This window comes from Oryzias melastigma, linkage group LG11 (genome assembly GCF_002922805.2).
Source record: "Oryzias melastigma strain HK-1 linkage group LG11, ASM292280v2, whole genome shotgun sequence".
Lineage (NCBI taxonomy): Eukaryota > Metazoa > Chordata > Actinopteri > Beloniformes > Adrianichthyidae > Oryzias > Oryzias melastigma.
This window is the reverse complement of record NC_050522.1, coordinates 7355436-7381430: the sequence shown is the minus strand read 5'-3', so window position 1 is coordinate 7381430 and position 25995 is coordinate 7355436. Positions and strand designations below refer to the sequence as shown.

The 25995-nt window shown below is 38.4% G+C and overlaps 1 protein-coding gene and 1 long non-coding RNA gene across 4 annotated transcripts; one reads left to right on the top strand and one right to left on the bottom strand.

Moving 5' to 3' along the window:
- Positions 1–44: 44 nt before the first annotated feature.
- ptp4a2b (protein tyrosine phosphatase 4A2b) lies at positions 45–22677 on the top strand. Of its 3 annotated transcripts, XM_036214241.1 has the most exons (8): positions 45–199; positions 15664–15958; positions 16299–16407; positions 16482–16574; positions 16659–16789; positions 19906–19980; positions 21526–21659; positions 21799–22677. In XM_036214241.1, the coding sequence occupies exons 2-7, from the start codon at positions 15954–15956 to the stop codon at positions 21635–21637; spliced, it is 525 nt and encodes a 174-aa protein (XP_036070134.1). In that variant the 5' UTR covers positions 45–199; positions 15664–15953; the 3' UTR covers positions 21638–21659; positions 21799–22677. The 3 variants fall into 3 exon arrangements, with proteins under 3 accessions (XP_036070134.1, XP_024149491.1, XP_024149500.1); XM_024293723.1 differs by having other exon boundaries at positions 21526–22677; XM_024293732.1 differs by lacking the exon at positions 19906–19980 and having other exon boundaries at positions 21526–22677.
- LOC118599352 lies at positions 12782–13691 on the bottom strand. The gene is made up of 2 exons (XR_004948659.1): positions 13574–13691; positions 12782–13251 (listed from the first exon to the last, which is right to left on the bottom strand). It is a non-coding gene; the product is annotated as an uncharacterized LOC118599352 (long non-coding RNA).
- Positions 22678–25995: the final 3318 nt, after the last annotated feature.

Here is a 25995-nt window from a genome sequence, read left to right as displayed (position 1 = left end):
TCACTTGCGATGAGCACCCATGGAGCACTTTTGTTTCCCACGGTCCGTGAACGTCTCTACAATCTAGGAGACTCCTCCCTCTCGAGCGAAGCAGCCTTCCACACTAAAGGGGAACAAAAAGGCGACCTGACAGCGGTGTCTGTACTCCCTCCACTTTCTCCGGGGTAGTCACGAGATTTCAATGTTCAGTCTGTTCTTTGTAAGTATTATTATGAAAAGAATGTCATTTTCGTAACGTGTTTACGCTTTGTTGTAGGGTTAGAGACTTGTTTTTGCTTAAATAAATAAATAAATTACTGTAAAAGGAGGCAGGAAGAGTAAAGTTGCATGAGGAGTTGTCTGATAAGATTAGCCGTCGGCTTTGAAAAACGTTTTTGTTTCTTTAAAAAAAATTTTACGAGCTTTTTTTCAATTTTTTTTTTTTTGTTTTCCATTTTAAAATTTAAATCTGTCGCGGGTCAAGTAATTTAAGCTTAGGCTGTTTAAACGCCGCTAGTTAGGAAGAACTGCGAAGCTGAGCTAGCTGCTGTGCTAATGTAGCAGCTAGCTAATGTGGCCATCTCACAAAAGAAACGGAAAGCCCCAAACCAACGACGTTTTGAGTAGTTTGAAAAAGAAAAGCTGTTGCTTGTTAACACCTTCTATGGCGAATACTTGCAGCGTTTTACATATATGAAGGGTTTCGAAGACAAAGAAGTGCATGTACTGTTAGCATTTTCCTTGAACAACACTGAGCTCCTAGCTTAAAATTAATCTTGACATTATTAGGCTAACTACCGTTATTTTTCTCTTGTATTATACTTCTACGCTCTTGGTTGCATCGAATTAAATGTGTGTGAATTATCAGCTCTTTTGGAGCGCTTTTGTTTGTGGTGAAAGTCTTGTAAATGTTGTTCGGAGGTATCCAGATGGCGACTATGCTAGCATGCTACTTTAAGCTTTTTTTCGCGACAAATCTTGACCAACTTGTACTAAGTGAGCTGCCCAGGCTGTGTTTCAACCAGAGCAGTTATTGATCGACAGACTGTTAATCGTTGTCCTCGGTCGTTCAGCCTAACAGGTACCTCTATTATAAATTGATTAGGCTGTGAATTTCATCCGGTTTTCACGTCGAAGCTAATACGGTGGTTATATATGTGTGTGTGTGATGTATATTTGTTTGGTTAGCTAAAAAGTAAAGCTGTTTCGTAGGCTGAAAATAAGAGGAAATGCTGGAGCCATGAGACTAAAGGCCGCGGAACAATCCGATGCCTCACAGTTTTCAATTTATGGCTTAACGATTTCAATTTCCTCTCTGGTTGTAAATTCTAGTGGGTTGCTTATGCACTTGAGTATCCTTAACCTCCCTTCTTGAGGTGGGCGGGTTGGTCAATCAGTAACTGGTGTAACAGGTAAGCTAATTATACATTCCTCCTTATGAGTCACTACAAGGTGACCCATTTTGCTTGGGGTGGATTAAAAGATGACGCAGAATATAGGAGATATCAAAGCGTTATTGGTGGAAACGAGCTTTGTAACAATCCAGACTCTTTTGTGTTGGCATTTTTGAGTTTTGAACGTATACATTTGGGACATTTATCCTGTTGACCTGCTTCATTTCATAGCCAATTGACGCATGATGCACATGCTTGTCTAGAAATAGCATCAAGGAAATCGGTTCCCCCTAAAGCACACACTGTATCGACAGACAGGCACTCATTACATACCACACTGCAGGGCCATGGATGCATTTAGAGCTATTTTGATAACCTTTTTAACTAGATATGTAGGCGGGTACAAGTCTGTAGGTGAAATCAAACTTATGGATGTCTGTTGCCTCAGAAGAATCGTAATTAGCTTGTTTCTGTCGTTCTAAAGGTAAAAACCAGTGAGTACATGTTGAGGTAAACTTAGCCGGTGTCTTGTTTACCTTCAGTGACAAGAAGGGAAGTTCTCAGTCTTGGTTACCGTAACTGTGAAAGGTGAACTCTGTGTACTGTAACATAATGCCAACTTATCAAGAAGGGTTACTGAGGGAAAAGAATGCTTATGTTGTTGCCTGCTGGCATTAAGCCCGTGTAACCACAGGGTTTCTGTGAGTGTTGAAAGGTAGGGTTTAGCAGGTCTGCTCCACAGTCACCGGCTATACAGATCCGGCCAGTTTGAAATGCGGGTTTTCCCCAATGAGAGTGGAATACGAGCTTTTGTCTTCTGAGTTAGCTTGCTATGAACTTTAGCTCCACAGAAAATGTAATTTTAATAAAATCACATCAAACTAAAACTTTAAGTACACCCCCTGGTTTAAAAAAAAAAAAAAAAAACATTCCTAGAATGTATGCATTTATTTGGATATGCTTCATTTTATTTAACATTGAATATATAAAATAACCTTTAAATTCACTGTGAATGTCAACAACTTCACTATGAACTAAATATTGACCACCTTTCTAATAGTTTTTCTGTACAGTGTTCCATTGCTATTTCGCGGTTCACCTTTTGCAGTCTTCCACATATTTTTTGGTGCCACTTTGCTTACTTTTTTTGTTGCAGTGCACTGTGTTCTGTGTCCTGATTGACTGTTGATTTTGTCAACCAGTGTCTTCAATTCTTGTACAGATTGTACTTCGATTGTCAAATCTACATAAATCTTTGATCATTATCAAATCAATTGCTAATTATATAACACTAAATGTATTTTTTTATGTTAAGAGTTCAAATGAGACAAAAGTGAAAATGTTTTTGTATGAGAAAAGTGTAATGAGAGATTTTACATCTTGAGCATCTATAATCCTACCTCACTGATTTCACTTATCACGTCATTTTTAGAGCATAATGAATGAGAGAACACTGTAATGATGATTGTTTAGTGCCCAAATTAAATAGTACTGTTGAGCTTGTTAAAGCTACAAGTGTTTATAAACCTTTAAACAGATATAACTAAAAAAAAAAATCAAACTTAAAACAAACCCCGAAGCTCATCGAAGGCATTTTCTTTTCCTAGATGTTGCCAAAAAGTGTATTTTTAATTTTTTAAAGGTATTTATACTTCCTCCTAGAATTCTCAGTTCAATACGTTAAAGTCTTCATTTGCATTTGAAGTTAAAAAAAAAAGAACTTGTGTAAGCAACAGATCTGATGTGTGTGCATCCTGTGTTTTGCACGCAGTGTTTTTGTTAATTGCCCCGGTTGGCACAGGGTTCGTTTACAGTTGTTGCCACAGTACCTCAGATGAAGCAAAGAGGCAGGCTCTACGGCACCAACGGTGTGTTACAAGCTCGCCCTTCTTGTAGATGCTGTGGCAAGGCTGTCTGCTGAAACTATAGCAACAGGTAGGAAGAAGATCTTGCTCTCTGTTTAAGCTTTTCTACTGTCACTAGTAGATAAGCTATTGGCAGGTACAAATTACTTGTTAGTTTTTTTTTAATTTTGTCATTTGAGTTTAGTTTCCTAGAGTTTTAGGGTTGGTATGACTGGTCTTAACCTTATCAGTTGTTCCCTAGCATCCCAGGTAATAAATTGGTATTTTGTACAGTTCTTTCCTTGTTACTTTGGTTAGATTTTTCCAGAAAATAAAAACTGAAAATTAGTTATCACGTTTCCTTACCGGCATCATGTAGCCTTAAATAACACACCAATTTTTGTTTTCAGCTACAAAAGCCAGCACCTGTGGTTAAAATGTTATGTGCGCAGTTAGATCAGTCGTGATCTTGAGTGCTTCATGTTTTTTTGTTTTTTGTTTTTTTTTCTCCTGTGAACGTTTAAAGCGAACAGCTTTGTGTTGCTCTGATCTCTTCATAAGGGACACTTTGAAATTCCCTGCAGACACATTTGTTGCTCGAGCTTATTGTTGATATGGTGACAGACTTCTGCTTCTGCTGATATTTATTTTCAATAGATGTTATTGTGAAGCTGCATCCAGAAAAGTGTGAAAGATTTACTACTTAGCTTAGCGTTGGTCTTAATATGTACTTATTTATCAAGCAAAATTTCCCTCTTTAGCAGACATTCATAATTTATGTCCAAACCAATCACTTTTCTTTTTAGGCATTAAACAAGAGTCAACATGTACAGATTTAAAATTCAGAGGATTTAGTTCTGGTACATTCCTTAGTGTCTTTGTAATATCGTTGAAGAATATTACATAACACTTGTGCTATGGCTGTTTCAGGAGCAAGTAGAATGTAAGGAGGTGGATGCAACAAGGGTTCTTTCAATTCCAATAAATAGGATCAAGAGAAAATTGGAAGTGTTGGCAAGAATTTACCTTTATTTTCAAAATAAAATACCACCTGCAGACCTTGAATCTTGGAATTTAAGTACATAGTTTAAAGAAACTACTAAGTCATTTTAAATGAATTTTCTATTCCTACACCTGGTAGTTTTTTTAACATAAAAATTTGAACAGTTATCATGGCACAGTAATAAAATCAAAATGAATGTTTTCTGCCCTACTGCGATCTTTGTTTTTCGGATTGTTTCTTTGTTGATATTGAATGCATAGCTTACTTATGTTGTCTTTCAAATTAACTCACTCTTGTCTTGTGGTGTCCTTTTAAAAGATGTAAAGTTTGGGATTGTAAGACTATTTATTAAAGAAGCTCCAAAACATGGTTAGTCATCTGACCCAGAGTCCCTATTAAAACAGAGATGCCCGTTTTGTTTTTGTAATAATTTGATTTAATTTTAACCAGGACTTTTCTTTCAATCATTTTGTTCCATCGTGTAAGACGGTGTCAATTGGGAACCCCCCCGGTTCTCATTGCTGAGGTACTAGACGCATGTCTCTTTCAGTCCTCCAGACAGTGGTCAGTTTTTTGTCTCTGACTCCCTTCTATTCCCCATTATCGAAGTGCTTTAATCATCCCTCTGTTATCTATGCTCAGTCAGCGGCTGCAAAGCAATGTGATAAGTGGGTTTGGCCATGTAATCGTGTATGCATAGTGGTTATTTTGTTCGCTGAAATGGAGAGGTACTTATATGGTCTCCAGCTTCCCTTCTTTGGCATAGTTTACATCAACCGAGCAATAAAAACAAGCAGTCATCAGAGCGATTAGCTTGGCTCCTCTGGGAGAGAAGTGTTAACCTGTTGTGCTAAACAGGAATACTAAAAAAGAATGTTTGTTATAAACTCAATTTGCTGGGGGAGTTTAAACAAAACACAAGTGTGCTTGTTTATAAATAAATACAAGTTAAAGTCACTCTTAATTTAATGGTTATTTTAAAGACCGTAAATAATTACATGTAACAAACTGAAGAGTCAATCCATTCATTTTCTAAACCTTTTTTTGTCCTTTTCGGGGCCACAGGGGTGACAGAGCCTTAAGGGAAGTCCTTTACTATGTATCAATTCATGAATTTGGTCCCTGTGCAAAGATTCTGAAGTTTGGAGCATCTGAATGAATAACTTGGGAAATTGCAATAGTCTGTCAGAATTGTCAGTGAGTTGTTTTTTTAGGTTTGAAAACACTTTCGGTTAGATTTACACATTTTAGTAAAAAGAAAATAAGTATTTGTATTTTAATTCTTGTAATCTTTGACAGGAGGTATCCATTTTGTGGGTAGCCCTAAAGATGTGCGTATCTGTTGGTGTTTTGTTGCATTTATGGTTAGCTATTTTGACCCATCCAGCTAATTTCTGGACCTAATAAACAGCATATACCCATTGAAAGCCCTCTAAAGTTGTTGGTAAAAATCTGCTTTACATTGAAGTGACAAAGATCCCTGTACTGTGCATAGATTAGTTTACTTTTCATGCTTTAGGGTTCTTCATTGAGGATTAAAAGCATAATCTCAAGCTGGTTTTGGAGTAACAAAACAAGCGATTGCATGCTAGAAAATGAACAGATGTTGCCTTCTACCAATTATACTTTAATTACAAATGGTATGTTTCAACGGAATTGTGGTTTTCTTATTGATAATAAAAGGTATAGTCGTGCTCTCTGATCTTAGGTTCACACTCCCACGTGTACCTTAACTAAAGTTTTCTTATCAAATGATTTACTACTAAACTATTTTGGCAGCAAGATACTACTATTATTTTATTACAATCTATATTTTTTAAAGTGCTTTGTAAACAATAACTTAAAGGGGAAAATAAGAGATCCCTACGCATATATTTGTGGTATGATTGTGCAGCAAGTGTTAGAGTAGCTAAATCAGGCATTTATTTGCACAGTGACAAGCTTGTGGCAAAGCATTTGACTATGAGGGTTCTTCCTAAAACCTTAAGACACTAATCAAAAGCCTCTTGGTTTAGACCAGGGGTCGGCAACACAAAGTGTTGAAAGAGCCACTTTGGACCAATACAATAAAAACCAAACGTGTTCGGAGCCGCATAAATTGAAACAGCTGATAAAAGTCGTACACTGGTAGTAACACATGGAGAATGTGTCGAATAAACGATTATTTCTCCTGCTGCGTGTCCTCGTGTCATATAAGCTACATTTTTGGCCTCATGACAAGTTGGTGAGACATTGCAGCGTCAAACTATCTGACAAAAGCTGAATAGCCTCATAATGAACATTTGAGTTTTTATTTTGACATCCCTCAATGACACAACAAGAGGGGGTCCTGATCAGTCTCTCCCTCATTCTCACTCCAGGTGCAGAAAGAATTCAAACATAACAGGACAAAATCATAAATGTTCAACAAATGTTCAACAGTCAGACAACAAAACACGTTGACGAAAACCCAAACTTAAATCCAATTTCAGTCAGACAGGCAAAAGAATGGGTAACCCACAATTCCTTGCGCTGCCAGACCGACAGCAAGCCCAGCGCGTGTCTGAGACCATCACTACAATATGAATGAATTGCAGTTTGTTTCATTGCTTTGATGAAATTAAAGAAACGCAATAAAGAAATACGATTTTTGATGTCATTTTTATTTAGAGGATTTGAAAAAAAAAGACAAAAATGTAACGTGCACCTTTAAGGTGCTTCCACACTGGCCGCGTCAATCAACACTTTCAATGAAGAGTCAATATAAGCGCGTGCACACCTAAATTCCTGCCCTCCAAGTCTGGAGCGCGCGTGAGTCTTATAGTCAGACATTTAAAAGGACAGAGTTGTGAAAACAAAAGTCTTCAGAAAGATTTGGGGGATTTTCAACACTTTTACTTTCGGTTCTCCCTGTTGTAGATGCAGATGAGCGCTAATGAACAGTAAAAATACAATCGAAGGAGAATCTCCTCCCCGCCACGCACCGCACGCGGCCGGTGTGTGAGACCTGCACATCGCCGCGCTCAGCAGGTGGTATCCACACCGGAGCAGCGCGGTCACGCACGCAGTGGCGGGGAGGAGATTCTTCTTCTATTCTTCTTCTACTGTTCATTAGCGCTCATCTCATCTTGGTGTCATATTAACCTGAGCGGACACAAACCGTAATGATTCATTTCTCCTTCGTGATCACGTCTGGTACTTCTGTGCTTTGAAGCAGACTCCGCCCACAAGCAGCTCCCGCGCTGAATCTTCAATCCGGTTCAAGATTTCCACGCACAGTTACAGCTCTGACCTGCCGCGACTGTGCGTGGAAATCTTGAACCGGATTGAAGATTCAGCGCGCTCAATGCGTGCCGATTTGTACGTGGAGCTCGTGACCCGACTTCAAAACCCGCGTAGCAACGTGCGCTCACGTGCGCTCCAGACGCACGGGCAGGAATTCTGCTGTGCGCTGACTCAGACGGCGTGGAAGCATCTACACTCATCTCACAACAACTGGAAAACGTAAAGGATGTTTGTGTCATGTTTGTCCTCCTACAGAAATCGTATTAAAACAAAAATATTGTGGCAGCCTGACTGTTAATTTAGAAATAGTTCCTTGTTAGTGGGTGGAGTTAGTGTCTGTTCTTGTGTTGCATTATGGGACTTGAGTGTTTTACCGGCACCATGAGTGAGAGTGGTGTGTGTATGAGTGAGGGTCCTCACAGTGTCTACTGTTCTGTGGTTCGGAACCGTTAAAAAAATGGTAGTCAAAATGTTGACACCAACTGGTCTCCATGGCCTGCGTGTGCGCTTCTTACTCCAATCACGAGGGATCGTGCAGGGTATGGGACACAAGTGATGTCTGGATTAAATCTGCCAGTCATCTGTGGCTCTGCTTCCACCCAAATCACTACAATGTATTTCCTTCAACATTTAAATTATTATCAAAACATTTTTGAAAAAGCGCCACTGAGCCGCAAGGGAGTGCTTGAAGAGCCGCATGCGGCTCCGGAGCCGCAGGTTGCCGACCCCCGGTTTAGACCATCAACTTCTGCTTTACAGCAAACATTCAAATGTGCACTCATCAGTTTGGTTTGCATGGGCATTTTGACCTTTAAAAAACATGTTTTTTTTTTTTCTGATTTGACATGAATTGTGCTTATAGCTTCAATCATATTCAAAATCAGATGTTAGGACAGTTGTTGACTGCAGTTGCAGCTGCAATGCTGAGTGCAGGATACAGTTGAAGTTGCTCTGAGGACACAAGCAGAAGCCCTTTTTAAACATAAACCCTGAGAGCAACAGTGCTCCAAAACCTGTATTTTAAGTTCATGACATTAATGCCATTAATGTTCCTTGATTTTGATTTATTGCAGATTTAAAATTTTAATGTATATTTGGCAACCAAAATTCAAAAATTTAAATAAACTGATTATATTCCATCTAAATTGTTAGTTAAAATCTTTTGCCAAAATTTGGACCAGTAGGAGTAATGGGACAAGTCTTTACTGTGCCTAAATACAGTCCTTTTGATTTGATGTCCTGCAAACTCTCTGCACTCTTAGAATTACCATAAGCTGTAACAGTAGCCAACGTTGATGGTGTCTGGACTTTGTTGTCACTAAATGCTGCTTATGCTAATTGACTTTCTGTATACGTTGTTGTGGCCAATGCGCAAGTAATAAAATAAGTTGTATTGGAGTCCAGTGGTGGGACTTGGAGGTGCCATAATTCATGAATAATTTTCTGGTCCATGTCGGTCTTGTATCCAAACCACATCTATGCACATAATTTGTATTTTTTTTTAAATACAAGGTTGGCATTTGATGTTTGCTGGTTATCTTGTTTAGAATGATTCTGATCTAAAACAGGTCTGCTACTGTTAACTGCCACTGGGGCATTTCATGTAAAGTAGCAGCTGCTTTAACCATGTTGTAAATGAGCTCAATATAAAGACATACATTTTCTGTTCCCTTACTGCCCAGCCCGGTATCGTCAATAACATGAATTGATTGTGTTTTAACTACTTACATTTTTTAGATTTGTTTCCCTCTTTTTTTAGTCTTTTTTTGATGAAAAAGTCTATTCATATGTAAAATTGATCGGTTTGCCATATGTAAACTAAGTTGCAATGAAGGTGATCTTTTTACATCCAACTGGATGTATCCATTTGTTAAACCTGCAATACTTGCCCCATTATTTAGTTGTTCCCAGCAGTTTGTTTCACATGGAAATTACGTTCAAACTGGTTTAAAATGATGGACATGCTTGCTTTTTGGGGCTTAAAGCTAGTCTTTCATGCACTAATTTTGGCACAGCGCTGAAACCTCTATTGATGTTGGTACAACTGCAGTTACAAATAACAGAAGGACAAATCACAGCTCAGAAAAACTATTGTTGCAAGTTAATATGGTGACAGCTGCCAGCAAAGTTGAAGTCTATCGGTCACTTCAGATTTTTTTAAAATCAAATTTTGAATCTCTAGGCACTTTTTCTTGATGAAAAAGATGCTTATATTTTCTATCCACAGTATTTTTGGAGACGGTAATTACTGGGTGGAATAATCACCATAGATGATTATTCTGAATTTGATATACCGGTAGTTGGATTGAAAGTTTTCTCTCTTTCTTGTATTTGGGGTTGTTGAACTAAATTCATGCTGCTTTTTTTTTTTTTAACTTGTATTTAAATTACAACCCAGGTCTTGATTATCTGATATTATTTTTATAAACTTTGTACAATCAACACATTTTTTAAGTACATATAAATCAAAGAATTGACTTGAGGCATATTTTTAAAGATTTGACTTTTTCCAACTTTTAAGTTTCATAGATCAACTTAAAAAAGAGCTGGACTTGTTTCCTTGTTAGCTTTTGTCTGTAAAATTGTGCACTTTGGGGCCAAGGCAGGCTGCTCGTGCATTACTGCTTTATTCTGTTTACTGAATGTTAAAGTGACCTGTCATAGCACTGACATCCCTAAAAACAATCAAAAACAAGAAAAAACAAGGTTGCTCTGTTTACCAGATCTTCTTATCAGGTACATTGAGGTAAAATCTTTCTGTTCTAAGTCTAATTAAGCTACTTATTCACTACACTTCAAAGACTGATTTATTCACAGTAAAAAGTAAGATGTCTCAATGGGGCATGGCTAGGTATGGGGGAGTCCAGAGGCAGAAATACCAGCAGGAAAGGAAAAATGAACACCACAGCTAGTACAGAGTTTGAGGAATTGATTGATTTGAAGGTCAGCCGTCTCCAATGTACTTTGAACATCTGTGCTTGTAACAAATAACTGCTTTGCTATTCATGTATAAAGTTATGTTTGCCTAAAAACTCTGTTTTGGAACATTTTAAACAGTGTGGGGATCTCTCAGTTTTGCATCTGAAAAGTAGGCCATACCCTGATGACCAAGAATCTGCTTTGCTCAAACGCTAGCTGTGTTGGTCGATGTTTCACATGGACAGATGCTTCGTCTCTTTAGATTTAACATGACTAATATGACCAATCAACTTTTTGTTTACTTTTCTTTTGGCACACTGCTCAGAGGTCAGATCAACGTCCTACTTTCTGTACACTTACTGTATGTGGTTACACTTTTTCTTTCAAATATACTTAAAATTAAGACCATCAGACAATTTTTGTGTATGTTTATTTGTAGAATGTAAGAAATTAGAATAGTAGTTTTTAATTTGAATCATATTTTGTGGTTAAATCTAACACTAATAAAAGCAATTGGGATTCTTTGTCCTATCTTGGCAATTAGGTTTTATTTTGACTTGTATGTGTTTTATTTTTTCTTTTTGGTTTTACTTATCCACTGTTATGTCCTTAGGATTTTTGTAAGCCATCCAGCTGTTGTGCCACTGTTATCTTTATATTGACAAAAAATTCAAAGGGTGTTGAAAAAAAATCCTACTTTGATACTTTTTAGAATTAACTTGTATATTTTTCCTTGTCAATAATAATGATAACGAATCATTATTATAATAATGTTATAATAATTATAATAATTAGTTTTTGTCAATGCAGTTTATTTAAGCTTGTTATGCACCCCTGCCTAATATTTTACCTGCTCAAATTCGAAACACTTGAGTCTCACAGCTGCTAATTTAATCTTTTGCTTCCTTAACTTTTGTGTGGAACCATCCACTACTCTAATTCCTTCTCAGTCCCCTTTGACACACAGGACATGTGCTGTCCCTGCCACTTGACTGGGATCTCAGACAGAAAATTAGCCTGCCAGCTGCTCCAAGGCAGTACAATCTGGTCGTGCTCAGACTGACTCCAGACAAAACACCACTGAGAGACGCATAACCTCAAACCACGAGAAAGAGAAACGTATAATACTGCCATCTTTCACAAGAAGTAAAAATAACTGAACTCAAGTATTTCCAGTTTAAGTTTGTTTCACTTCCCCTGCCCTTTCCCATTTGTCACATTCTTGGATATTCATTCTATTTTCTAATTTTAGACAGTAAAGAACTTGTAGCAAAGGTATTGTCTAGACTAGCTGTCATTTCCAGACCATTTATTTCTACTAGATGAAGTGAGATTTTTTTGTTTTGGTTTCCTTTTTAAGAGAATCTTGATACTTTCTAGTATTCTTTCTAGTTATTGGAGGTCCCGTAGTAACATATCACTTTGAATTTGACACATTAGTTACTTCACGGGTTTACTACACTCTCATTGGTAAAAGCTGTCAAATTTTGCACATGATTACATGATGGCGAATTTGTAGTTTAATGCCATATATGGTTTGAACTTACTTCTCTGTTGATTGTCATAACTTGGTTTGGACTGACTGTGGTTAGGCTAGATAAATAAGAGAAAAGAACAGTGTTGGAGTATTGCTTGTTTGGTGTTTAATCTGTTCTTTTCAACCTTTTTCATCACTTGATAATCGCAGCACGTTTTGGCCACATGCATCAACTATGACTTTGGTAGTCTTTCACCCAGTCTTGGAAACCTTTTAACATATTTTGCATTCACAACACTGGAGTTGTTGTTCATTCCTTTCTAGTTTTTCTTTTGTTCGTAGGGTGTGTAAGATACTTGTTGCAAGAGGCATTTGTATCCATCACATTTGTGCAACAGATTTGAGTTATTTCTTCCATTTATTAATTTGTCTTTCCCCATCGATGAAGTAGAATTTTCTTTTGGTTAGCGTTTCAGAAAAAAATACAAATACTCAGCTATGTGGTTGAAGTCAAATATAAACTGCAATAAGTAGTTCTAGACAAAATGGAATGGACCTTTATTTATTTTTGACTAGATGTTTTAAAGGGATTTAAATTCATTCAGGTTAACAAATTTTAAGGCTTGCACCTGATTGACAATTATTTTTCATACGCTATAATGCACTTAAGAAACACAAGTGCTATTTATCAAGTCATATGCACTGTAAAGCTTATAAAGAAGTAAGCAATATTGTATACAGTTTCTTGTTTCCTGTGTGGTAACAATGTTTTGCCTGTATAAACAAATTGAGTTCCTGTGGTTATTAGTTCTTCTTTAATGTACAGAGTGAAACTCCAAATCTATTTTGCATGCCCTCAAAAAGTGTCTAAAAGGCAGCTGGCTGTTTATTTGTTGACTTGTTTTTTTTTTCTTTTTTTTTTTTTTTGAGATAGTAGCTTAAAACCTAATTGATCTACAAACGGCTTTTTTCCATTTTCTCAAGTGTGCAGTTTATGCATAATTCAGTATTTTAGTAAAGCATAGATGTTGGATGTGGCTTGTTACCTAATTATTTTACTCATCAGATGGCACATTGGGCACATTGGTCATGTTGGGAGAATTGTATTCACATAGCAGAATTGGTGTGTTTGTGCAAAAGAACCCTGTTCCTGTCAGTGACAGTTATCTGTGACATGACGAAAGTTGGATGAGCTTTAGCCTCTGTGAATTATCAAAGAGTAGCTGTACTATCGTTTTCAGTTTTTCCTTGCTAAAGAATTGCTTAATTAGGAATGCGACATCCTTCATGTATATGTTTAGATGTAAGCAGAAGTACATGATTAAAAAATTAATGGGTTTGTCACCAAAACACAGTTTTCCCAAAAATAACCTGGCTGCAGGCTGCACGGTGGCGCAGTGGTTAGCGCTCTTGCCTCACAGCGAGAAGGCCCCGGTTCGAATCCCGGCTGGGACCTTTCTGTGTGGAGTTTGCATGTTCTCCCCGTGCATGCGTGGGTTTTCACCGGGGACTCCGGCTTCCTCCCACCGTCCAAAAACATGCTTCGTAGGTTAATTAATGACTCTAAATTGCCCCTAGGTGTGAATGTGAGAGTGAATGGATGTGTGATTGAGGCCCTTCAGTAGCCGGGATAGGCTCCGGCGCCCCGCGACCCCAAAAGGGACAAAGCGGTCAAGAAAATGGATGGAATAACCTGGCTGCAGACATCAATCAGAACCAGAAGTCCCCCCATAACCCTTGAAGATACTTTATTTTAACTGGTGACTCAAACAGTTACGATTTTACCTGTTTAAGCTTTAGTAATTTCTGTACAATTCTGAATACTTTTGGGTTAGGATTGGGGTAAAGCAAAGTTGTATAACTTCTGCTTCTCGCTAGTCCTGCCATGATTAGTGGACTAATCAACGAGTAATCGACTTAAAATAGTCGTCGACTAATTTAATAGTCGATTAGTCATTACTTTCTATTATATGGAGTCAGTGTAGTAAAGTTGAGCGTTCAGGACCAAAAAATTCACTTTTTTTTTATTTGAGTCAGTGAGACCAAAACTTGATCTTTTGTAAAAAAAAAAAAAAAATAGTTCCTTGTTGCAGATGCAAACCTGATTAGAGAGATAAGGTATATACTTTCTATCAAACTCATTTTGACAGGTGACATTTGACCCTAAATACCCTTTATGTATAACAATGAAAAACTATTACATCATCTTTAGGGGTGGGGCACTTGTCAAAATGAGTTTGATGGAAAGTATATTCCTGATCTCTCTCTCATTTGATTTAATCTTGTTTTAATCCCAAAAACTAATGAAGAACAGAGCCTACATGATTCATGAAATGTTTAATAAACTGTCGTCTTAATTGTCTTCATTTTTAGTTAGTTTAAATTTAATGATGGTTAAGATGTGAACTTTACATTTCCTTTGCACATGACCAGATAAGTCAACTTATCGGAAAATATAATCAGTGATTAGTCGACTATTAAAATGATTGTTTGTCGCAGCCCTACTTCTGGCTGATGATGTCCGGTGCCATCTTGTCTGCCGCCAGGTCCGTGTTATTTTTCCAGAACCAGTAATATCCCCTATGTAAATCTGGAATCCTTTCATAATAAAAATGTTATAGCTTTTAAGCTGCAACCATCCCATTGCTGGAATGTTTTTGTTGTTTTGACTTCTTTTTATGCCTTTCATAGATAAATGTTTGTCGTTAAAAGATTTTAACTTCTCTTCTTTTAGACCTTTTAAATTTGAGAGAATTGGTTATCGTTAAAACTGATAACAACCCAGTCCATCTTGTTTAGGATGAACCTATTTGCATGCAACTGTGTGTTCATTGAAACTCAAAGATAGCTGGCCATCATGAAAAACTATAGGGTTTTAAAGCCTGTTAATGCACCTTTTGAACCTGTTTTTAGTTTATTTTTGGAATTGTCAACTGGTGATTTGGTTAGTAAAAAAGATTGGTCAAAAAGAAAATTAGCATTTGTGTTAAATAAAAAAAAATCTTTAACTTACAAGTCCCATAAAAGAAGTTCCTTTAATTGGGGCGATTTCACCAGAGCAAAAATAAAAGTTGAGATGAATGGAAAAATGGGGAGGAGGGGCATTTGCCTGAAGTCTGAACGTGTTTTGAATTGTTGCCCACTTTTTTTTATATCCCACCTTGTGACTGCTGTCAGTGACATGGTGCTGAAGTCCAGGCTTTTCACCCACCCACTGCTTTGTGTACGTAGCCGCCGCTGGTCTTCATTCGCAGCCCCCCTCCCATGTTGATCTGAGACAGTTGCAACCAGTTTGTGGCAGCTGAGTTTAGACTGCCAAGGACTTGGCAACCATTTGACTGCTCCCTGGCTATTTACAGACCAGACATTACCTGTTATGAGAGGGAACATTATGAAACCATCCATGCTGTGAATATTATTAGTTTCCACTCAGTAAAATTAGACCGACTTATCCGATGTGTTTTCATTCCAATATTTATTTGCTTCAAGCAGAAAATGGTGCCAGCGTTCCATAGTCTTAAATTCTATGAAGAATATTTTTACATGTATGGTGTAAATAACAGTCATGTGAGTTGTGACAAGCTATTCAAGCCTACGATGGACCCAATTTTTCAAAATAGCATTTTCTAAGCGCATTTTTCGTAAAAGTTGTAGAGAAACTTCTTTGGTTAAGGAGTTTTAGCATATTTGAAATGTTGACATTCTGACATTCACCTGGATGACAATCTTCGGGTCACCTGCTTTATTTGACCTTTTTTGTGTGTGTTTTTTTCCTCTCTGCAGGGTTTCTGTGTTGACTTTAGTCGAACCTATATGGCGTGTGTGACCGGGGAGTTCTGCCAGGCACAGCACCTCACCTCAGTGGAGAAGTGAATCGGCCGCACTGTGAAGGACTACGCTACCCAGAAACCCCCCTGACTGCCAGCACAATAGGAACTGCTGATTTATCCAAAAAAGCTCCTTGGGATACTGCGTAGTCCTCGGCCTGACTGCCCCGCCTTGTCCCAGTCAATCTGAAAAGTCCTTGCTTTCTAATTTCTCCTTTAACAGCCAATCACAAACCGCTCTCCTGAATGGGGTAAACTCATTGGATGATTCTTGGATAGCATCATCATTTTTTTTATACATTTTTTTAAATCTTTTTTTTTTCCTCATTTTTTTTTCTTTCATTCTGTTATTTTATTCACCTTTTTCACATCACAGATTACTGTGGACAAATTTATGGTTTTTGTTACCTTTTTTCTGTGCATCATCCCACAGTGAAGACTTGTTCTCCTGACTCATCCTCCCCCACGTTGTCATTTTTATTTATTCTACCTTTCCCTGAATAAATAAGTCTCCTAGCAGTTTTTTGCTGACTTCTGAGCCAAAAAAAATCACTTTTTGTAAGATTTTTGTATTGTAATTGTTTTTTAAAGCCGTCTCGCCAACATGAACCGCCCCGCAGCAGTCGAGATTTCCTACGATTGCATGAAGTTCCTCATCACCCACAATCCTACCAATGCCACGCTTAACAAGTTCACTGAGGTATGTTCTCATTATTCTCATGTTTGTTTGCACGTTTACCAACAGCCTTAAAATCTTTGTGTTCTGTCGTTCAGGACCTGAAGAAGTTTAAGGTGAATACACTGGTGAGAGTATGTGAAGCCACTTATGATAAGGCTCCAGTGGAAAAAGAGGGAATACAAGTTGTGGTAAGAACAGCCGTCTAGATTTGCGACGGCCAACCGTGGCCTCAAACACGGACCGATCTGTATTTTGTTGGTTCTTTTGTCTAGGACTGGCCCTTCGATGATGGGGCACCCCCTCCCACGCAGATCGTGGATGACTGGCTCAAGCTGCTCAACACCAAATTCAGAGAGGAACCGGGCTGCTGCATCGCTGTGCACTGTGTGGCAGGGCTGGGCCGGTACGTCTCATTTTTCAATGTTCAAAAATGTACTCATTGCTCTGTGAAAGAGTCTGCATCTGGACACTGCTTACTTTCACATTAAAGGGCAACCAAACAGGACAGATGGAGGTTGACTCAACTCTCAGCCCAGATTTGAAAAATGGAAGAAAAAAAAAGGGCGGGGGGGCTGTAGTCTGGATCTGTAAATGACAGTGGGGTACGCTTGAGGTAACTAAAGGATCTTTATTCTTGTTTCAATGAAAATAAAAAAATCAAAGTTCAGGAGGCCCAAGCAGGCTGCCTCCCCATTACGGGGTGAGCTTCAACTCTCGCTGTCGAGCGTTCAAGGATCGGCGTGGCTTTTATACTGGAGCTGCAGAACATCATGACGTGGAATTTACTCCAACTGACCAATCACAAAAGTCAAATGTAATATTTCATTTCAACCTGTACATAGACAGTTTTAGACCATAATCAGGAATTGTACAAGCATGTGTTAAATTCTCAAATATGGCAAGGACCAACTGTCGTCACTTTTAAAATCCTGTTTTTAGCGTTTTGTTACCCTCTGTTTCTTCTTTAGAGCATGTCAGTTACATCTTTATTAATGTGCCAAAAACCTGCCAACTAAAAATCACTTTCAATCTCATTTTATTACTGGTAAACAGCAATTCTAAAAAGTAAATTGGAATTTAATAGACCACAGGAGATTGTTTTCCATCACAGCTGTTTTCTAAACCACGGAAATGTGAAACCATTGAGTTGTAATATGAGTAGCTTTGGTGTAAGAAGATAATAAACTGACAATTAGGCTTTAAAAATGTTAGTTCATGGAATCATTTTAACAGTTTTCTCTGTCGTCTAAATTATCGGACAGAAAAAATAATACATTTAAAAAAAGTGTCTAGTTTTTATCGTTTTTTCCCCACCATGCCTTATCTAGTAATTTTCCTTCAACAGGTTGTTCTTTCTTGTGTTGAGAGTGATGTTTAAATGTCATAGTCTGACCTAGTAAGATTCCCAAATCAAAATGTTTTGGAAAAGCACCAGGTGCATGATAAACCATGACGCTGCTGGCAGATTAGCAGAATCAGTGCGTGTGTGAAAGAGTCTGGGTATTCTGCCTGTCATCCTCTGTTTCCTCAGCACTATCTAGTTGGTAGGGAGACTTTGCTTGCGAGCAAGAAGGCGTTTTTTATCTCCCGTGTCTGCTCCTGGTGTGTTGAGGTCAGGGAGTTCACTGCTACAGGGCCTCGAGGATCTGCTCAGTTTTCTTTAAGTCTTCGTGTTTTTCTCCTTTTCACTCCTGAACAGCCCAGTCCTGATTGTCAGTTTTTCTTGTTGTGGTTTTGTCTTGGAAACACACTTTTTTTTTTTTCCTGTTAATGATGAGAAACTGGCTGAGCATGGTTAGCTGTTAAACGATAGATCGGTCTGCACCAGCAAGACATGCTCATCTCAGGTTTCTCCAGATAACACCTGGGACCATACATCAGTATGGCTGTGGTGCCAAACTGCCCAGAGCAGGGCAATCCAACAGAAACCATCCTGTTCACTGAACACTCACAGTCTATCTCCACGAGGAAAGCACCTGAGTTAAAAATAAGAACCAGTAAGTAACCAGTAATAGATAAAAATAGAAAAAAAAAAATGTAAAACTGGAGGAAGGTAGATTAATCTAAAATTAAATATAAAAAATGTTTAATAAAACTATGACAATCGGACACCCTCTGCTGACTGTTCCAAAGATGAATGTCCACATTAACGACTTGAGGCCTTTCAATACGTTATGCTTTTTACAACAGCAGCCCATGTATACTCAACGTAACTGTGAAAACGATCGCCATGTCTCTAAGATCTCAAAGTGCCAACATGTATAAATTAGAAAAAGTACTGGGCCGAGAAATGATCCTTGGTGAACTCCAAACTTAATTTCTCGCACACATCCATACTTTCTTACTTTATCTATGGGAAGAGAAATGTGACTGTTAAAAAAAAAAAGTTATAATCATGTCAATTGCAGTGCTCAGATCCAACATTACAGTTTCTCCATGACTACTTTACATTTATCTGTAATAGAATTTAAAATCTCCAAGACAGGCATTCTGTACCATTTGTTTAAGATTGTTATTGGAAGACAATGTTTTTATTTTGAAATTATTGAACTACAACAGATTTAAACAAAGTTAAGAATTGGTTTATTAGGGACATTTGACTGTAACATTTTTCAACAGGAGCCTCATCATTGGGGTTTTTAAAAATTACCTGGAAAAAAAAAACGTCTGAAGAGAGAAATTTACTGCACTTGAAAGCGTAAACTCAAAGAGCCGTAAAGTATTTTATACGTTTAAATGGAAATTGGGTCTAAAAGGCTGGTTATTGGGTGTAAAACTCGACCAACTTCCCCACTTTCATGTGTTCTACTACAAAAACGATGCTTCAGATTTTGCCTCATTTGACCAGGAAATAAACTTTTGCACTCGTGTACAATGGTGATAGTCATGGGGCTTCATGTGTAACGTGAAGATGTTCCCAGCGCAGTGTTGGCGACATTAAGAGAAGTTGTGTGGAATTACAGAAGTGTGAGAACAATGCGACAGAAGTGCGTCATTTGAGTGATGGCGAGAAAACAAAGTCTTGTCTGACCACAAGAGCACAGTGAAGCCGATCATCCCTAAAACCTCTGGTGGTTTGCATTTTTGTAACATTCCAGAGGTTTTTGTAATTTCAGTATTTGTTGAATCAGTCTCAGTGTAAGAAGCTGTTGTAATGCTGTTTTTATTGAATATGATCAGGGTTTTTGCACTGTTTTTCTTTTTTTTAAATGGCTGCTCAAAACTTTGCTAGCCAGTGCTTTGGATTTTATTTATTTCTTTTTCTCACTTTGACTCCCCTCTGAGAAGGATAAGGCTTTCTTACAGTAACTTATCACTCTGTGTGTGTAAGTGTGATTGTAGCGCCACAGCAGGACAGCGGTGAACTTGTGTACCCCTGTCGATTTCCCAGGCTTGTTTCCCAGGTTTAATCTCTCTCCCTCCCTCTTTCACCACTTTATTACTATTGAACCACGTGAAATTTGACATTTAAATGTCCTGTCTCCTTTCTCTGGCTGTCTGGGTTTCTCCACCTCTCAGAGCTCCAGTCCTGGTGGCCTTAGCCCTCATTGAAAATGGGATGAAGTATGAAGATGCTGTTCAGTACATAAGGCAGTAAGTAGTAACTTCTGTGTAATTCTAATATTGTTTCATCATATTTTTTTCTTTATTGCAAGTTATTCAAATTATAAATTGACCAATCAGATGCCTCAAAAGTATGTGGTCAAGCATCTAACGTTTGACAGATTACAGTGCGGGGGCTGTGGCCTTCTGATGGTGCATTGAAACCGGACGCGGCAGGCGGGTCGTATTCACATCTGCTGCGTCTCTTGACGGGCTTCAAATTTATTACCTATAGCAAAATCAGGCCTCGAGGACCTACATGTTTTCCAACCAACCTGCCATTGAAACTCCTTATTGGCCAAACACACCTGATCCAGGTAATCAGCAGAACGTAAGGCGGGATTTCTGGAAAACCAGTAGGAGGCCGGCCCTCGAGGACTGACTTTTAGCCTTGACGCCGCGGCTGCGGAGCAACCATCAAAGTTGTTCTTTAATTCATACGTTGCCACATTATGGAAAACATGGATGATGTTGAGGGAGTGTCTTGGGTGTATATGTTTTGGAGCTCTACAGAGGCACCGGCAAGCACATCGATGATGAAAATAAAGAAACGTCATGAAGCTAGAGCAATCCTGTGCGCTACAATGGCAGCTCTCCAGGCTCCTGGGCTCTGCTGCCCAGGGACCCACAGCCTAGACCTGGGGTGCCCATTCCTGGTCCTGGAGATCTACCATCCTACCTGTTTTCCAGCTCTCCCTGCACTGCTTGCTTCTGATTACCTGGACCAGGTGTGCTCATTCTATGCAGCTAATCAGCAGCTGGAAGGGCTTGGAGATTTGGAAAACGTGGTGGGAGCTCTCGAGGACCAGGAATGGGCAGCTCTGGCCTATGGACATTAGGCCTTGCTTGTTCCCCCGGAGCCTGAGCAGCAGCGATTGCTATCTCGCTAAGCTGTCCATCGGGTGGCTGGTTAGTGTATCCATTGATCCAGTTCAATGGGCTTTGTGAAAGGCTGGCGACCAGTCCAGGGTGTATCCCGCCTTTAACCAACAATATCTCGGGACAGTCTAAGGTGGCCCCAGCTGGTTATGGAAGTTCAGGACGAAAATCCTCTCATCGAGCCACCATATCAAATCTCCTTTACTACCCTTTGATCTACTCACATGCCCAAAACTGAGGGGTTGACGCACTACCCAAATTGCACTGCGTCAGATCGCGTCTTTCCTTGACTTGACATTAAAACTTGACCCCTCCACAACGCCAGCCGCGTCCAGTGTGAATGCACCATAACAAGATCACTCCGGATTGGCGACAGTGTTTGCCAAAGAAACACCGACTCAGACCAATCACTGCTTACAGACCATTTCTGGCTGCAACACAAAATTGCAACTAAATTGACTTCATTTCGTTGGAAGAAGCAAGTCATTTTTATGGAAGACATCACACTCCAGTTCTCATACTGTCAATGTTCTTTTCTGTAAATCTCAAGTTTTTTTTTTCTTCAATCTTTTTGTTCTTTTTTTCTGTGTTTTTCTCGCAAATCTTACGATTGACAGATTAACTTCCTGTCCTTTTCATTTCCTCTGATTCTCATAGGAAGAGACGTGGAGCCTTCAACTCCAAACAGCTTCTTTACCTCGAGAAATATAGGCCCAAGATGCGCCTGAGGTTCAAGGATAACAACAGCCACAACTGCTGCGTGCAGTAGGCTCAGTCAGCGCATCTGTCTAGTAAGCATCTAGCCAGGAGTCCTCCAACACGGAGTTTAAAAATTAAAGAAGAAAAAAATATCAAGAGTGCTATCAGTAATTATTGTGATGAATTGTTAACACTGAGTCATGGCTAATTGATCCGAGCAATTGAATCCAGGTCTGGGGATCCACCAGCCGAACCAATGAATGGAAGGTCAAAGCACAGAGAAGGGCCCGCACCCGCTTCTAATGTTCTACATGGGGCCAGAATTTCCCACTCGAGTCCATCCTCTTTTTAGTTTTGTATTTTCAGTTGAAATCATGGAAAAACAACTTATTTTATGTGAACTTTTACACAAACATGGTGATGGTGGATGAAATGTTATTGTACTCTGATTTTCACTGATGATTAGGCCAAAAGAAAAAAAAAGTACCTTTTTAAAACTCTTTTTAAACTTTGAACACATTGTGACTGTCGTTTTTTGCACAAAACCCAAAAAGGTTCACCTGAAAATGCAGTAGTGTTTTCCTTTTAACATTCACTTGTGTTAGGTCACTCTCAGTTTAGGGATTCACAGTCTGAATATGACTATTTATTCACATCTGGAAATGAGTTTGGCAGGGCAAGGGCACTTTGTTATTCAATAGTTTGTTTTCCAATTGTTTGAGAGCCATGTTTTCTTTTTTTTTTCTTTTCTTTTCTTTTCTTCATTTTAAGTTCTTGTTGGAGTGCAATAATCATTCAACCTCAGATAAGCCAATTAAACCCTGCCGAGCGTCTCGCCACACTCGGACGCAGAAGCGAGCGCAGATGCATTTCAGACGTGATCCAGGGAGTTCCACCAGAAAGAAAGGAATCTGCCACACCTTGTACTTTATTTACTAGAAGTGGAAAGGAGTTCCAGAAATATGCATATTTCAACTTGTATACACAAGAGCCTAAGATCCAATCAGATCGGGTGGAGAAGAATGGAAATGATCACTTTTTTATCATTGTACCCATTTTGAAAATATCCCCAATTCGTATTTCAAGATAAATAAATTGAAATAAAAAGCATTTCTGCCTTTCTTCTTTTTATTTCCCACCTGGGAATGAAAGACTGCAAGGAGTGATTGGGGGGAGGGAAAAAAAAGTATTTACATGTGGGGTGTGGATGGAGCCGCTTCAGGCGCCGTCGTAAACGTTCCTCATTGGTATTTAGGTTTGTGTCCTCGTGAAGTTTTGTTTTGCCAGCCTTTTAGGAAAAGTCTTTCTGGACTAGTATGTGCTCATCACACACCGCCTGCATGTTCTTTTCCACTGTGGAGGGTGACTCAGCACCACGTGGAAAACACAGGACACTGTGGTACTGAGAAATGACTCACAGGCTTTAACTGGTAATCACGACTCCAGACTGTAAACCAGCTGCGCCCTCTGCTGCTCAACAATGGAACGACACAAGTTGTACCATGGGTCAAAAGTAATTGGCATTTTCATAGTTTTATTTTTTATTAAAATTATTTGTAAAATTACATTCGTATTTTAGATGCTTCATTCTGAAAGGTAAACCTCTCCTGTCAAAAGAAATCACAGCTGACTACCAGCTAAACATATTTACCTCTGAATAATCATAATACATTGGCAGACATGTTTCTACTTGAAAGATAATTTTGCATAAATCTGTCGAGTGAAACCTCTGCTTTGCATTAACCTTGTGTAAACAGTAAGTTGTAGAGCTCCAGAGAAAAGTGCAAACACTTATTCAAAGGGGATTGAAGCAGACTCATCTGCTCCCTAAAGTCCAGCTTTGTGTTTCTGTCATATTTACAGTCGCCAAAAGTGTCGTACACCACCATCATGAGGCTGACAGGGACTGTGGGCTTTGTAACAGATATGACTCACTGTGGAGTCAGACGCTTTCCTGACAGACGAAGGTTGAAGTGACGACGAGGATGAGATTTTCTTCTCCTACGAAGATGAAGACCTCCGGTTTCTATTCACATTTAATCTTGTTAGCTTGTGCATCAGTAATATTTTATAATTACCATTAAGTTTTGTTTCATCAATCTTAATTAAAAAAAAAAATCCTTAAAATTGTCTTCTATCTACAAAGTCTTTAAAAGTTTTAAAACCAAAGTCTGAAACTGGTTTCTCCACCCTCAAATGATCATTTTTGCTACCCAAAACCACCTTTTATTGTATATATTCTCTTTTTAAATGAAATTCTGGGAGTGTTTGTATGACTGGTCTGTAATGGACCCAGTTTCATAGCCTTTCTGTTGGATGAGTCCTTTTTATTGTCCATATAAATGCGTCCTTTTCTTGAAAGTGAGTCACTGTCTGGATGGCAGTCTTCTTCATAATCTTTAAATACTAGTCATCATCCCTTCCTTTGTAATGAAAACCTCAAAATCATATTTACCTGCTCAAATGTAGGACAGTGCTATTTCCCAACAGGATTCTCCTCAATACTTGGATTTATTTGAACTTTGGTTGCACCAAACGGCTCCTAAATATTTCTTCTTTTTTGTCTGATTTCCAATTTAAAAAAAATAAACTTTGTTTATATGTTTTCTTTCTCTAGATATTTTTTTAATCAGAGAATCACATGGAAAAAAAAATTCGGTCTAGAGCCACGTGCTGCTAAGAATTTCAATGATTTTCTAATTTTAAATTCATGCTTCAATTATGTTACTCATATTAACGTTTAAACATGTCAGATTAAAATTTGTAAGAGGGTTTTATATTAGAATAAACTTATAACACATCTAGATCTTAAAGAATAAAAGGATTCTGCACCAGTGTTTATAATTGATAGTAAAAGGAGAGAAAAGATGACAGTGCATCAAAGTCATAATTATGGGGGAAAACCATGTTTTATTTGGCTTTGTCGTTTTTTTTTTTTTTTTTTTTTAGTTTAAGTAAATCTACAACAGCAGGAGAATCTTATTTGTCACAGGATGTATTTTATTTTGAAGGGAAGTCTTCCTGTCAAAAATCAAATAAGTCATATAATGCACATTACAAAAATTAAATCATGAAAAAGTTGCATGTTCTAAATAAATGTCTTTAAAGCCGTAGAACATAAAAACAAAAACATTTCTAAACAGTGACCATGTAGCTCTTGCTGGTTTTTAGTCATTCATTTACTGATTTTTTTTTGCATCAAAGGTTACAGACACCTGCTATAGCTGTTAAATTGTCTGTTTTGGTTTGACAGGACTTTCTTCTTTGTTTTCTTTATGGAGACGCCACTAACACAGCAGCATTCTGGGAATACTTCTGCACCCAGAATCGATCTTTAACCCTTTAACACCTGGGGCGTCACCAGTGATGCTTGGACTCCAAATCTTTAGCATACTGTAACTTTTCAACCATTAACACGATCAACATAATCCCAGCAGATTCTGAAGGAGAAAAGCGGCTCACGCTGGAATTATGTTGATCGTGTTAACAATTTAAAAAAATACTTTAAATCAAAGAACATAAATACTAGAGTTTCGGTATAAAAGGGTTAAGTTGTTTATCTGTTCTCTAAACTCAGTGTATTATTGTACTTGTTTGTTAGTTTTTAATTTTACTTTTGGCTCAACTTTTTTGAAAGCTAATTAAAAAAAGTAGAAAAATCAGAATTTTGTAACTATTTAAAAAAAATGTCATCCATCCATTTTGTGATCTTGTTGAAAGCCTTTCAGCGTCATGAGGCTGCTGGGGCCTATACCAACCTGCTGTCGAGTAAAGGTGGGACGGCATTCCAGTCGATTTCAGGGTCACGAGACGCCAATTAACCCTTGTGGTATCTTATGGGGTCCAGATGACCCAAGCCTTACATTGACGTGTTATCTATCCTATGATAAATGTGAATAAAGGTGGACAAGGTTTCACGTCTAACACAGTGAAAATTAAAAACCATTGGAAAAAGTCTAGATGACCCCACTCCCAACGTCAACATACCTAGGATAGCACAAGAGGCATACAGTATGTTTCTGGACTGTAGGAGGAAACAAGGACCAGGGAAAAAACCCAAACGTCCCAGAGGAACGAAGACGTGCACGCCCCTCAAAGAAGAAACCCAGCTGGGATTTGAATGAGGGACTTCTTGTTGTGAGGCAAGAGTGCTAACCACTACACCACCATGCAGCCCATTTTTCCCCAAAAATACAATTCTACAAATTTAAAATGTCTAGTACTCTCCACGTAACAAAGTATTTTATGCAAGTTTACTACAAATATACTTAACAGTAAGGTGAGGCGGTAAACTTGAAGTTTATTTACTATCTAAATCAGGGGTATCAAACTAGACATGGACAATGGACCAAAGATATAGACAGTGGACGCAAAAACCTATTTTTGGCACAAATGTAACCCCATACAGCCCAAACTCAGCCAGACTCT